At 35.5% G+C, this 15,081-nt stretch overlaps 1 protein-coding gene across 12 annotated transcripts in view; it reads left to right on the top strand.

The window, feature by feature from the left end:
• Positions 1-15,081, top strand: part of LOC115220273 (sarcolemmal membrane-associated protein) — a 185,409-nt gene that overhangs the window by 149,082 nt on the left and 21,246 nt on the right. For 8 of the 12 annotated variants that reach the window (XM_036510148.1, XM_029790381.2, XM_036510145.1 and 5 more), the window contains 4 exons: positions 846-908; positions 3,808-3,978; positions 8,798-8,863; positions 13,574-13,636. In XM_036510148.1, coding sequence (XP_036366041.1) covers positions 846-908; positions 3,808-3,978; positions 8,798-8,863; positions 13,574-13,636 — 363 coding nt within the window. The remainder of the gene's footprint in view (positions 1-845; positions 909-3,807; positions 3,979-8,797; positions 8,864-13,573; positions 13,637-15,081) is intronic. The other 4 variants (XM_036510151.1, XM_036510149.1, XM_036510147.1 and 1 more) reach the window with 3 other exon arrangements.

The raw sequence follows: 15,081 nt of genomic DNA, 5'->3' as shown, positions 1-15,081 counted from the left end.
GCTCCTGAAGTGAATTTTAGCTATCCCTGGAGGTGTTGACACATTGGTTTTGGAAACCAATTGGTCTAGAGTAATGTAAATTATTTGTGGTTGTTCTTTAGCTCCAGGTCACTTCTGAATGGATCAGTCCTGTGATCAAAGCTGTTCCAGTAATGACCATCCAGAATTCTATTTTCAATATAGTATGCCATGGACTGCATTATCTAATGTTGTCTTTCCATGTTTTTTTTTTTTTTTTTTTTTTCAAAGATAGTAGACTGCAACTTGAAGATTTGACTTCTATTTCTTGCAGGTTACTCAGCCATTTTTTACTTATGGACCCCTTTGTTTCTTATTTTACTCTATTGGACCTTAATAATCATTCAGTGTATTTAAAAAAAAAATCCTACTGTACTTTTATAATTAAATATTATTAGGAATTGTATAAAAAAAAAATTTTTTGTGTATTGTAGAAGTATAAGTAATTTATTGCAGATAAAGTTTTAACAAAATCTTATATGGACTCCCAAGCACCATATGAACCCTGGTTGAGAACCACTGATGTAGAAGTTCCTTCGTAGACCTAATTCTAAACTAATTACTGCTGATTCTTAACTAATTACTAAGACAGAACCCTATTCAGCTGTTCCTTTCTCTGTTTACCTAATTGAGAAGATGAAAGAAAATTAAACTAAATTGCTGCATTTTTCACGATGCTGTTTTACCAAAGATATTAATTAAGCATCAGGGTTTTTGCCTTTTAGTTTTTTTTTTTTAATTGTTGTTTACAAGAAGATCAATTTAGCGATATATTATTGAGCATAAAGGCAAAAATTAATTGTTTTCTTTTCTTCTCTGTTTTACAGTGCAGTTGAAAGAAGCTCACCGGCAGACTGAGTGCAGCAGTGATTTGAACACACATTTAGAAGGTAAGTAAAGAGATGGAAAATCGACTGCTTTTAGCTTGTCAGAAAGGCCTTTCTCTTTGGTGAATGGAAAGTGAAAGTAGCCCATTGCATAGACATATATATGTGTTTGTGTGTATGTTTGTGTATCTTTGTCCTTGACATTGCATGATTGTTGTCCTCCAGTATTCTGTGAAAGCATGTCTGATCATGAGGGAAATATTAAAATTTACCTTGCTTGGGACAGGAAGAGTATCTGGTTGTAGGAAATCTGCTTTAAGCTCTGTCTGATCCAGGCCGACTTAGGAAAATTGACATTATAATGATTACATGAAGAAAGGGATGAAAGCCACTACTAGGTTAAATATAAAATGTATTTATTCAGTGATCTGGTTTTAATAAATGCTGATAGTGAAATGAATTTCTTAATAACAAATTGTTAATTATAAATAATACAAAAACTATTATGTTATGAATGGGAAACCGTATATTGTTTTTGTTGGTATTTGGCCCTAGGCTAGTCCTGATCAAATGAGACTAATGATTGCTTTGATACCAACATGTCTCAGCCTACTTTAGGTTCTGTGATAAAAATCCTGTAGTTTTAAAACATCTGTACTTAAATTAACCCAACTGCGATAATATATGAGCTTTTTTTTTTTTTTTTGTTAATGGTTCAAATGTCAGCTTAATCAGAGCATTAGATATCTGATTTAATCCTTCCAAATTCTTGACGTTTTCAAAATTGAAATATGGGGACAGTATGTTTCATTAGGAATATGGTTACATCTTCCAGCTGCAGCTACCCAGTCTTGCTTTGAGTGTGCCTAGTCCTACATTACCCATTGTCATTTCATTTTTATATTTGAAACAGAAATAGAATGCAGTTGTATCCTATGGGTTCTGTGACTTTTTGGAAAATTGTATAATGAATTACTGCCAAAATGTTTTGAGAACCACTGAGCTGTCTTCTTTAGTCTAGAGCAGGGTTCCACCAGTACAGTCCAGGGGTTCCGCAAGAAGTTACAAAACTGCTAAAATCGGCAGTAATTTTTAATTCTCTTGTGCAAATATGTGTGCATAAAACTATTAAATTATTGCACAGGGGTTCCTCGAGCCAGTGGAATGTTTCCTTGGGGTTCCACTCTAGCAAAAAGTTTGAAAAGCACTGGTCTAGAGTGTGGCTAATCTAGGTTTCCTTACACTACTATAATAGACTGGAAATTAAAATGGTTTGGCTAAGGTATTGGACTACATATTTATGAGGTTTAAGTTCATATCTACAGTTCCTCCTCCTTCATTGTGCTTTGTAGAGTATTGCCCCAATAACTCTTGTCCAGCCTTTTGCCAGTATGGGAAAAGTAGGCATAAAAACAATGATGAATCATTAATTTTTCATTCACAAATTCCTTTGATTCCAATTAGAGCACTGGGCCCCATCAAGAGATCTCCATGTCTCAATCTTAGACAATGGATTGTGGTTGTCTCCAGGAGTAGCTGCTTTCCAGTGCTTTAGTTTTTGTGGACCTTCTCCGCGTTGTCTTTGGTCTGTTATGCTTCCCTCTCCCTTGGGTGTCCATCAGAGGAAGGCTTGCTTTGTAATATTGAAAATAGGGTTTCTGCCAGGTGTGTCACAGCCAACTTTATTTTCTCCTCTTCATTTGGGTTTCAATAGATTGTTGGTTTGCCTGTTCTCTACAAGGCCTTGTTTGTGAATTTGTCTTGCCATCTTACCAAAGGCTGTTGCAAAGACCTCTATTTACAAACATCTGGACCTTGAATGATTATATATATATGTATATCTGCACAGCATGGCCATGTGATGAAAAAACTCACTTTGCAACTATATGGTTTTGGGTTCAATCCACTGTAGACAGTTTGAGCAAGTGTCTTCTACTATAACATTGGGCCATCCAAAGCCTTGTAAGTGAATTTGCTAGCTATAAATTGAAAGTTGTAGTTTGTATATATAGTGTATATATATGTGTGTGTTTGTGCTTCCTTGTCTTGATGCTGTGTGATAGTTGTAAATGAGTGTCTTTGTTGTACAAGTGGTGGTGTTCTTTTCCAATCTTCTGTGAAGACATTTCCAGCCAGGTGAGAGTTGGCAACAGAAAGGTCACCGTGTTATAGAAAATCTCCCTCAACAAATTCTCTTTGACCCCTGCAAGCATGGAGAAATGAATGTCAAAAATCTATTTTAAATATTATTAGTGACAGAAACAGTATTCTGTATGTCTTACTTAGCAAGCATATATTGTAGAAAGCCAGAAAATGTCTTTTATGAGATGCCTTCTTGAGGTAAATACTACAGTTTTCTACAGTATATCCACATGAAGTAAGATGTATGAATACTTTAAAACTGTAGATAAACTAACCATTTTAAGATAGTCTATTTACTAACCATTTTAAAATAGTCTGTTTAGTAACCATTTTAAAATACTCGATTTACTAACCATTTGAAAATAGTCTGTTTACTAACCATTTTAAAATACTCTTTACTGACCATTTTAAAACAGCCGATTAACTGACCATTTCAAAACAGCCGATTAACTGACCATTTCAAAACAGCCGATTAACTGACCATTTCAAAACAGCCGATTAACTGACCATTTCAAAACAGCCGATTAACTGACCGTTTCAAAACAGCCAATTAACTGACCATTTCAAAACAGCCAATTAACTGACCGTTTCAAAACAGCTGATTAACTGACCGTTTCAAAACCGCCGATTAACTGGCCATTTTAAAACCGCCGATTAACTGACCATTTTAAAACAGCCGATTAACTGACCGTTTAATAATTTGTAGATTAACTAACAATTTTAAAACTAGATTAACTAGCAATTTTAAAACTGTAGATTTTAGACAATAAACTTGTATTTTGTTAGTTTTGGCACAGAAGTTTAACTTTTTATTTCTCAGCTGAAATTGAAGAATTAGAATCTGAATGGACTTTACAACAGTCTGAGAAAATTGACCATGATGATGAGAAATATGAACCAGTTGACAGTTTAACTCTTACTTCTCCTTATCAAATTTCCAATCATCTTGATTCTGAAAAGCCTCATCTAATTGATGTCGAAAAATTAAAAGGTTTGCTTCTTATGTTTATTTTTTTTTTTTTGCTTGTTTTTTTTTTGTGTCGGAAAGAAAGGGGTTAAACTTCTCTTACTCTCCGACACTGTATCTTAGATTTTAACATAGGACAAAAAGAGAATAACCAGAGATAAGAAGGATAGGCAGTAAAATGGGTAAATTACTGGTGATATGAAACAGCAGGTATTTTTTGTGCTGTTAGTAATAATAGTTTCAAATTTTGGCACAGAGCTAGCAATTCTGTGGGAGGGGTCCATGAGTAACATTGACCCCAGTGTGCAACTGGTATTTATTTCATTGACCTTGAAAGGATGAAAGGAAAAGTTGACCTCAGTGGAATTTGGTCTTGGAACGTAAAGGTGGTTGAAATGCTGCTTAATATTTCTCTGGTATGCTAATGATTCTCCCAGCTCACCGCCTTCAGGACCAGATGTCACTAAACATTTTGTCCTGGTGTGCTAACAGTTCTGCCAGTTCACTGCCTTATTCATCATCATCGTTTAACGTCCGTTTTCCATGCTAGCATGGGTTGGACGATTTGACTGAGGACTGGCGAACCAGATGGCTGCACCAGGCTCCAATCGTGATCTGGCAGAGTTTCTACAGCTGGATGCCCTTCCTAACGCTAACCACTCCGAGAGTGTAGTGGGTGCTTTTACGTGCCATCGGCATGAGGGCCAATCAGGTGGTACTGGCAACGGCCACATTCAAAATGGTGTATTTTACGTGCCACCTGCACAGGAGCCAATCTAGTGGCACTGGCAATGACCTCACCTGAATGTTTTTTCACGCGCCACCGGCAGAAGTGCCAATAAGGCTACGTTGGTAACGATCACACTTGAATGGTGCTTTTTATGTGCCACCGGCATGACCATTAAAATTGGTTTCTAATTTTGGCACAAGGCCAGCAATTTCAGAGGAATTGGCAAGTCGATTACATTGACTGCAGTGTTCAACTGCTACTTCATTTCACCAACCTCGAAAAAATGACAGCCAATGTTGACCTCGGCAAAATTTGAACTAAGAATGTAAAAACAGATGAAATGACACTAAGCCCAGTGTGCTAACGATTTTGCCAGCTCGCCACCTTATGCTGTTAGTAATAATGATTTCAAATTTTGGAACTAGGCCTGCAATTTCAGGGGAGGGCACTAAGTTGATAGCATTGACCACAGTGTTCAACTGGTACTTATTTCATCAACCCCTGAAAGGATGACAGGCAAAGTCAACCTCAGCGAAATTTGCACTCAGTATGTAAAGAACAAAATGACTCTAAGCATTTAGCCCAGCATACCAACAATTCTGCCAGCTTGCCACCTTCTTCTGGTGGTAATAATCATGGTAGAAACTAGTGTTTGGAGTACGATGGACTCGTATCCAGGATTTGAATGCAGAATGTGAATAAATATATCAAGCTATTTAATCTGCTTTTCAATGGGTTACTTATTTAGGCCTAGGACTCATAAAGGAGGTTACTAGGTTTTCCATGCTGTATGAGTGTCGGAGATCACAACATACCTTCTGAATAGGAAGCTTGTCTACTGCAGGGTCCAATAATCCTTTCTACTATAGGCACAAGGCCTGAAATTTTTTAGGAGATAAGGCTAGTTGATTATATTGACCACCTTGTAATAATAAGAACAACAGTAATCATCATCATTTAATGTCTGCTTTCCATGCTAGCAGGGGTTGGACGAATGACTGAGGGCTGGCGAACCAGATGGCTGCACCAGTCTCCAATCTTGATCTGGCAGATTTTCTACAGCTGGATGCCTTTCCTAACGCCAACCACTCCGAGAGTGTAGTGGATGCTTTTATGTGCCACTGGTACTGGCAACGACCTCGCTCAAATCTTTTACACATGCTACCGGCACAGGTGCCAGTAAGGCGATGCTGATAACGATCACGCTCGAATGATGTCTTTTACGTGCCACCGACACGGAGGCCAGATAGCTGCTCTGGCAACGATCACGCTTGGATGGTGCTCTTAATACCCTACTAGCACGGGGTTTGAGTGCCAGTAAGGTGACGCTGGTAACAATCATGCTCGAATGGTGCCTTTTAAGTGTCACTGGCACAATTATGATAATTGGTGCTAATCCATAAATTTATACAAAAGGAGGTATAGCTTGTTGAAATGATTTCAGTTTATTACTAGTATTTAATCGGATTAAAGATGAATTTTGGCTAGGAGCAGTTTGATGTCAAAAGTTGAAGATGCACAGGAAAGAGGGGCAAAAAAAACAAAACAAATCATTGCATATAATTTTCACTGATGCAGGGCCCTACTCAAATCAGTCTATACTTCCCACAAACCAAGATTGGCATTAAGAATTGTAGGATGGGGGAAGAAACTGCCGAGTGGTATTGCAAAAGATTAACCCTTTAGCATTCAAACCAACCAGATCAGGCCTCTCACACCTGCCATACAATGCCATTTAAAAAAATTAAACAAAGCCTTTCATACAATGTCATTTAAAAAAATTAAACAATCACTTTATTGAATTCTTAAAGCTATGAGATAATGCATAATTAATTCAAAACAATGTGAATAAAAAAGCATTACATTTAACAAAATAATCTGAATGCTAAAGGGTAAGTAAGATTTCTTTATTTCTTTGCAAAAAAAATAAATAAATAAAATGACTGAAGGAAGAATTTGTTAGTAAATCCAACTTGAGTATAAATTTCCAAAACACTTGATAAGGTTCTCATGTAAATAACAATGCAGGAAGATTTTTCATTTATTTATTTATTTAATATCCATAACATTTGGATTTGTTGCTGCTGTTGAACATTTTCAAAATTAAGCCAGTCTTATGAAGAAAATGTTAGAAGTTAGAGTAAAGTGTTTCAAAGTTCATGATAATCTGTCATTTCTCTAGGTCAGTCTTTTGTTAGAAATGGAATAATATTCAAAGGTAATCTAATTTCTCTGTTATTTAGATTCATATATTCATAAAAAATTACTTAATGATTAACTTTGGGGGGAAAGTAAAAAAAAATAATATTGGTTTCAAATTTTGGCACTGGTCCAACTGTTTTAAAGGGGAAGGGAAAGTTGGTTTCATCAACCCCTGCACTTGCCTGGCACTTTAACTCCAAAAGGATGAAAGGCAAAGTTGACCTCGGTGAATTTGAACTCGGGGTGTGAGGATGGACAGAATGCCACTAAACATTTTAGCTGGTGTGCTAAAATAATAATAATCCTTTCTACTATAGGCACAAGACCTGAAATTTAATTACGTCAACTTATTTCATTGACCCTGAAAGGATGAAACGCAAAGTTAACCTTGGTGGAATTTGAACTCGGAATGTAAAACCAGAAGAAATGCTGCTAATTATTTTGTCCTGTGCAGTCATGATTCTGCCAGCTTGCTGCCTTAATGATGCTAATAATAATAATAATAATAATAATGAGCTTATTGTATACAATGTTTAGGTGCACAACTTGGGAAAGGGAAAAAGTGGAGGGCAGAAAGCATCTATAAATGAATTAAAGCAAGCATTGAAAGCCAGAAAAGTGTACAGTGACAGTGCCGTGAAAAAGGGGTGCATGTCAGGAATAGGATTGGTAAATTTTGGGAAGTATGGAATTTTTTTAAGGATGCAGTATCCTGACAATTAACAATTGCTGCTGGTAGTCTTATTTCATGCTTTGACTGTTCTGAGCTTGAAAAAGATGTTTTCTGAAAGTCATAGGTGTTGCACAGTTTTTGTGGGTTTTTTTAATTTTTAAAATTTTTATAAGCATAACCCTAGTTGATAGAGGTATTGAATTCAAAAAGGTGGCCAAAGTTGTTGGAAAAATTGTGGAAAATCTTTTGGGCTTCTACTAAGTAAGCAGCTAAACATCATAACTTTAGTCTGTTAACGCACAAAGAAGCAAGCCATTAAAGATATGTTTAGTGAGTGATAAAGATTATTCATCTCATTGCATGCCTCTGGACAGCTTCCAGGATTGATATTCTGAACAAGATGGGGTTTCCAGACTGGAGATGCAAACAGTGTGGTTGTATACTATACCATCATTTATCTTTAAATAGATAGCTGGTAAGCAGCTGACAAAGATCTTAATAAGTAATGGATGGTTCGACCGGGGTCTGGGAAGCCAGGCTCCAGTCTGATCTGGCAGTGTTTCTACAGCTGGATACCCTCCTAACGCCAACCACTCCTCGAGTGTAGTGGGTGCTTTTTACATGCCACCTGCACAGGTGCCAGGGGGGGGGGGTCTGGCATCGGCCACGATCGGTTGGTGCTTTTAACACCTTTGGCTTTTTTTTTTTTTTTTTTGATGATTTTAGAACTGTAATTCATCCAATGTAGACCATTGTTGACAATAATCCCAGCAGACTTCTTAGGTTTGGTGTTGTGGCGAAAGTAGTGGGTTTTCTCTTCTGAAAATGTATATTGGTGTACTTATCTACAGCTTATCTTGTTTGACTTGCCTGTCAGTAATCCATTACTGCATTGTGTCTCGGTCAGATTGTAGGTAAGATCTATAGCATATAGGATCTGTTCTTTTTATCTCATTATACAGCTTATTGGAGCCTTCTATTTATTGTAAATAAAGCATGTCCACCTAATGTTTCCAAAATATATCTGTTTGATTGTTCAGATTTCACTTGTTATCCAGATTATAATCTATACATGAATGTTTTATGTATAATTGTGATTTATTTGTTTATTTTTTAAAAAACTATTTTCCGGTGATTTTTGTAGTGCGGGAATAGTTAAGATGTTTTGCTCTCGAGAGATTCAACTGTCTATTTTGCAAATTCAGGAGAATTAATGTTTCGTTTTTGTCTTTTTTCAGCTCTTGAACAGAAAAGGATGATTGAAGCAACAAGAGATGTGAAACAACAAATACTTGATTTACGAGGTGAGCTGAATGTGTTTTTATTCCCTCCCTCTCTCTCTCTCTCACTTGGTTTTAGTGTTTATTTCAGATGTGAAGTTGAATGCATCATGGAGCTTGTAGCTTTGATGTTACACTAGGTTCCATTATATCTATTCTCTCTCTGTCTCTCTCCTTGAGATCTCTATTTACAAAAAAACACATTTTATTGGGCGAGTTGTTAATGAAAGTGTTAACCTATTAAAAAATTTTATGCATTCATCGATGTGTAACTTTTTTCATACTGACTGACTAGGAGCTTCCTCTAATGCAAAACCTCCTGTTGTTTAGGTGTTCACATTTTAATAAAAACCTTCATTGTAATTTTAAGAACTTTTACCAGTAAATCAAGAAAAAAAAATTATTTTACTAAATTCCTCTAAATCAGTGGTTCCCAAATATTTTCAGGCTGCCGCCCCCTTGACACCCAGGTCACATTCCTAGTGCCCCCACCCCAAACAGAGACTTCTTTCTGAAGCAACTGTATTTCACAAATAAATCTTAAGCTAATGAACCCTTTATTTTGTTGTTTTTATTTGAATTGCTACCCCATTATCACCCCACTTTTTACATGAATCGCTATCCCATTATTGCCCCACTTTTCTTCAACACCCCCTTGGAATTTTCCATCACCCCCAAGAGGGCAATACCACCCACTTTGGGAACCACTGCTCTAAATTCATTTTTCCATTTACAAAATTACCTGAAGCCTAAACAGCATATCTCATTAGAAACATAATCACTGAGGATTAAATTAATTAACATATTGATAATTTGCCATTAAATATATTCTCATTTTTCTTTTTCACAACTAAAATTCTAAGAGTTAATTTCTAAGATTCAAAACATTTTATCCCATTTCAGATTTTTTTAAAAAGACATCTGCATGTGAATTATAACTTGCTATTTGCATGAAAACTGGTTTAATGCATGTATACACTAAGAATAGGCCATAGTTAGATTTGTGCTTTCACTTGCTATGAATATATGTAAGCAAGCTGATTTTAAAATATAGGTACAAAAATAGAAATGAAAAGGCCATGGGTCCAAAGGGGTTGCTCCATCTAGTTATTCCATGTGCAGAATATGGGCATGATTATGTGGTTAAGAAGTTTGCTTTGCAACCATTTGAGTTTTAGTTTAGTCCCACTGCGCAGCACCTCGGAAATGTGTCTTCTACTGTGGTTCCAGGTCAACCAATGCTTTGTGAGTGAGTTTGATTGATAGAAACCTTAGAAGCCTGGTGTGTGTGTATGTATGTATGTGTGTGTGTGCTCTGCCACTGCTCGACAATTAGTATTGGTTTGTTTACATTCCTATGCCTTAGTAGTTTGGCAAAAGAATATGATAGAATAAATACTAAAAGTAGGTACCAGGGTTGATTTGTTTGACTAAACCCTTTAAGATGGCAGCCTCTGCATGGCTGCATCCCAATGAGTGAAACAAGTAAAAGGATGAAAGAAAGATGTGTGTGTGTGTGTATATAAGTAAGTAAGAACGTTCAGTTGCAAAGCTGTTTTCAAGCCCATATCTCAGTGAAACATCATCATCGTTTAACGTCCACTTTCCATGCTAGCATGGGTTGGACGGTTCAACTGGGGTCTGGGAAGCCAGAAGGCTGCACTAGGCCCAGTCTGATCTGGCCACAGGTGCCAGACGAGGCTGGCAAATGCCACGATCGGATGGTGAAATATCTAGGCTAATAAGATAAATGTAGCATGCTCTGATTGCCTTGCTGTACCAGATACAACTAAATACTGCACAGGCGAGTGCATAGCATGCTCTTTGGCCATATCAAAATATGGCATATTCTTAAGTTACTTATAAGTGTTGGATTGGTTGCTCAACCAGAGCTGAGTAAGTTTATTTAGCATCCATATGCTTCAGTTGATTTATCTGGTGTGTTTAGCCTCATGTCAGCCCTAAGCAGACCTTTGATTGAAGGTACGCTAGCTGTGAAAATCTTGTCTTGTTTTCAGAAGTAGTGTATTGAGGACATTGCATCTAGTATACAATGTGTGTGTCCTTTTTATAAGATGGTGACATATGATTTGAGGAAGATTTGGTTGTTATTTCTAGCATTTCAAGCAGCCATATAGAGACTCTTATTGATACTTGATAAGTTTTTACTAAAACTGGATAGATGACATATCTCTTAAAGAAGATCGTTATCATTTCCCTTTTACAGGCGAATTCTTTCGATTAACGTCATCAAAATATTGGTTATTTTTATGTTTAACATTGCATATCCTATGGACCACAAATTGCTCAGTCCAATCTCTGTCATCTCCAAATATAATAATGAGTGTAGTGTTTTTATATATTTGTATGTCCAGAATTATGCCGGATGCGGAGGAGGAGAGAAAATAGTAATTCAGTGCAGAGAGTAATAGTATAAATAATATATAAATATATACATATATGTCCATACCTACATCAAAAAACGTTGAACACAATGAGAAACGAAAACATAGAAAACGAACTTTTTTTTCAAACAGCGAAAAAAACAGAGAAACGAGACATACAACATAAAGAATATTCCCCTTCTTCAGTTGTCCCCGTTTCATCTACTCCACGTTTCGAAGGCAAGGACAATACGCAACTTTGTTGAAACAGTCCTTCCCGCAAAGCAAATCAAATCAAATTTGGTATTTTTTGCGGAGGGTGAAATTGGTAGCAAGAACAGGACAGTGAGGAGAGTGATAGCCCTGACTGAGAGGGAGTAAAGGAAAGTAATAGCAATAAGAGAAAAGAAGGGGTGATAGATGATTAAGGAAGGAAGGGGTGAAAAAAAAAAATCAGCATCTCAACTCTGTGTGAGTATATGTGTGTGCATGTACAAAGGAAGTATGTGAATGTTTGTATGTGTGATTATTATGTACCGTATTTTGTACATAAAATACTAAAATTAGCCATCATTATTGATGGCACATGGTCAGCTAGATGCCTAACATCTGGTTCAGTTACCCTGTAATATTCACTAGTTTCACTATAGCCCATAAATGTTGGTGACTTCATAATGTACCTTGTACTTAACTGGCCTTTCATTCTACATGAGTTGATGAAATAGGTACTAGTAATATACTGGAACAAATTCAATTAGCTATACTCACTTATGAAAACTGACCTTATGCTTAGTTAAGATTACTGTCTTAAGAGCAACCAAATTAAATAATTCACTTAATCTCATATATTCTTGTTAATTCTAACTCCTGACCAAAATATTCTTTGTTTGAATCTGTTTTGTTAATTTTCTTGAAATATTCTATTGATTTATCACAGTTACATTTTTCATAAAGCTGTTTCATAAAGCAGGCTTTAATTACCATATTTGATGGCATAAGAAATGGCTGGGCATGTTAGACTCATCCCAGTTTCAGCAGTGCATATTCAGGGGTGAAAAAAAAAGGGTTTTTATACATTAAAAGCCCAACTTTGCATATGGCACCTGGAGGTATTTCATATATACAGAATTCACCAAAAAACTTTATACACACTTCAGGAATGGAAAAATCTATATAAATATTTAACTTGCATAATTACTTCTATAAATATAAATACCTCTTTCAATGTTTTATCAAATATGCTATAACACTGAATTAAAATATTTGTACAGATTTTCCACTTTCCAGAAGTGTGTATAAATTATTTTTGGCAGACTCTGTCTGTATGTATGTGTTATATATATATATATATATTATATATATATATATATATATATATATATATATATGGGAGTGAGGAGTACATCTTCTGTGACCATCAAATATGGTATTCAAAGTCTGTTTTCAAGTAAACCTTAGATATTTTGTTGACCAGGCTGGAAATTCCCTGGTTATTATTTACCCTTTTTTTCTCCAATCCCCTTCCTCAATTTCTATTTGAAATTGATAAAACTGAAATGAAACTTGTGAAATTGGATTGGAAAATTGGAAAAGCTAAAGTCTTCTTTTAATAAGAGGAAACATGGTTAAATCTGAATTTGAGTGGAATTTTTTTTTTTTTAATCTAAATTGTTTAAATAATTTTTTTTTTTATTCCTATTTCTGTTTAGAAAATTAATTTTTTTTTTTTTTTTTTCTGGGATGCCCACTCCCCTCCTCACCTGTACACACTTGTTTTTGGTTTTCAAAAAAAAGAAAGAAAAAAAATCAATAGAATGTTTCAAACTGGAAGCTTGCACTAAAAAACTGAATTGAAATTCCTGTCCATGATTTCTTATATATATATATACACATATATATATATCTAAACAAAACAGGAGATTGGAAAATTTTTGGTATTATTTATTCCCCATTACATGTTTCATTTGTTAATATTATTTGATTATCTGTCTGAAGAATTTCTAATAAATATTTTACATGTCTTCTACTACATATATACAATTTTGTTACTCCTATTACCTAGTGAAGCACATGTAATGGTGAATAAAATAATAGCAAAGATTTTTTTCAATCTCCTGTTTTGATATTATTACTCCGCAGAAAATATTTTCCAGTATTTTCAACTCTTACGAATACCTTACCTCACACAAATATAATGTTTACATACAGATTATATATATAGACACCACCTCTGTCATCATCGGCAACTACTCTCTCTAGTACTTCTTATTGCATGTTTTTTCCTATTTTCATTTTCTTAAATACTTTGCTCTCCCATCTATCCACTTTGCATATTTGTTATGCCTAGCAGAGTGTCTGCTTCAAGACGGAGACCAGTATCAGTTAATGCAGGATGAAGTATTTAATTTGAAAAGTAAGTCTTGGCTGAAAGTGCATTTTAACTAATACAGGCTCAATCCTTAATCAATCTGCATCCTGTACAGTGATGGTATCTCTTGCTTTCTACAGAATTAACTACCAGCATCCCTTTTTTCTTTTTTTTTTTTACCAATATAAATTTTAAATGGACATTGTTACTGAGAGAAACAATGTTAGGAACATTGTTGATATTGGGGAATAAATTTCAGTTGAATGGTAATTAGTCTGCAGTAATGAACCCAGAACTAAAGGCTTAATATTAAGGGACCTATTTCTTGGTCACATGGTCCATTATGCCCTTCAGCTTCGATGAAACTAGAATATTTAATGCTTAGTTCTAGCTTAATTCTGATTGAGTAGATCTACAACCCAAGAAATTCCAGTCCAGAGATTGCATTGTCTAGTGTTGTTGTTGTTGTTATTATTATTAAGGCAGCAAGCTGGTAGAATCGTTAGCATGCCAGGATAAATGCATTTTGTCTATCTGTACGTTCTGAGTTCAAATTCCACCGAGGTCGACTTTGCCTTTCATCCTTTCAGGGTTGATAAAATAAGCACGAATTGAACACTGGGGTTGATGTAATTAACTATCCTCCTCCCTCAAAGTTTCAGGCCTTGTGCCAATAGTAGAAAGGATTATTATTAATAATAATGATAAGGTAGTGGCTATTTGAAGGAGACTTCACTGCTATTTCGATGTAGTTGAATGCCTGCAGGGGACACCTTTATTGGCTTGTGACGGGACATAGTTGATAGTTAGGACAGACTGTAAGTAATGGTAGATAAAAGTGTGAAGGTCTTTCTTTTCTGAAAGACCATTGTAAGAAAGCGAAAACAGCAGAAAATATTTGTACAAGAAAACAATGTTTATTTCATTTGCCTGATGTCTCTTGGGATTGGTAGAAAATGCTGTTTGAGATGTTATTTCTACATTTCTGTTGCACAACTAACATGAAAGAAAAAAACGAACATGCTATTTCAAACTATTTTGAAATGAAAAAGGACTGATAGCCTTCTATTTTTATATTATCATCATTGTTTTAATGTCCACTTTACTATGCTCACATAAACTGGGGGAAATTTGTTGAGGCGGGTTTTCTATGGCCAGACGCCCTTCCTGTTGCCAACCCTCACCAGTTTCCAAGTAAGGCCAGAAGATTGGGAATGAAGGACACTTATGTATGAGGGTGACACTTGTACAAATGTCAAGACAGGGAGACAAAATCTCTCTCACACATATATACACACACACATTCATTCTCAAATTATTAATTAATAGGCTGATGTAATCTAAAGAGTGAGGGATTGAAGACTAGAGCATAAGGACTACTGGGTGATATAATTTAAGTCAATGTTTGTGTTACTTTTAAGGGTTCAATTTACGAGGTTTTTAAAAGGTTCTTTTACTATCTAAGTTATCAACTATGTCCGTTAATTTCT

This window comes from Octopus sinensis, linkage group LG16 (assembly GCF_006345805.1).
Source record: "Octopus sinensis linkage group LG16, ASM634580v1, whole genome shotgun sequence".
Classification (NCBI taxonomy): Eukaryota; Metazoa; Mollusca; class Cephalopoda; order Octopoda; family Octopodidae; genus Octopus; species Octopus sinensis.
This window is presented reverse-complemented; position numbering and strand designations above follow the sequence as displayed.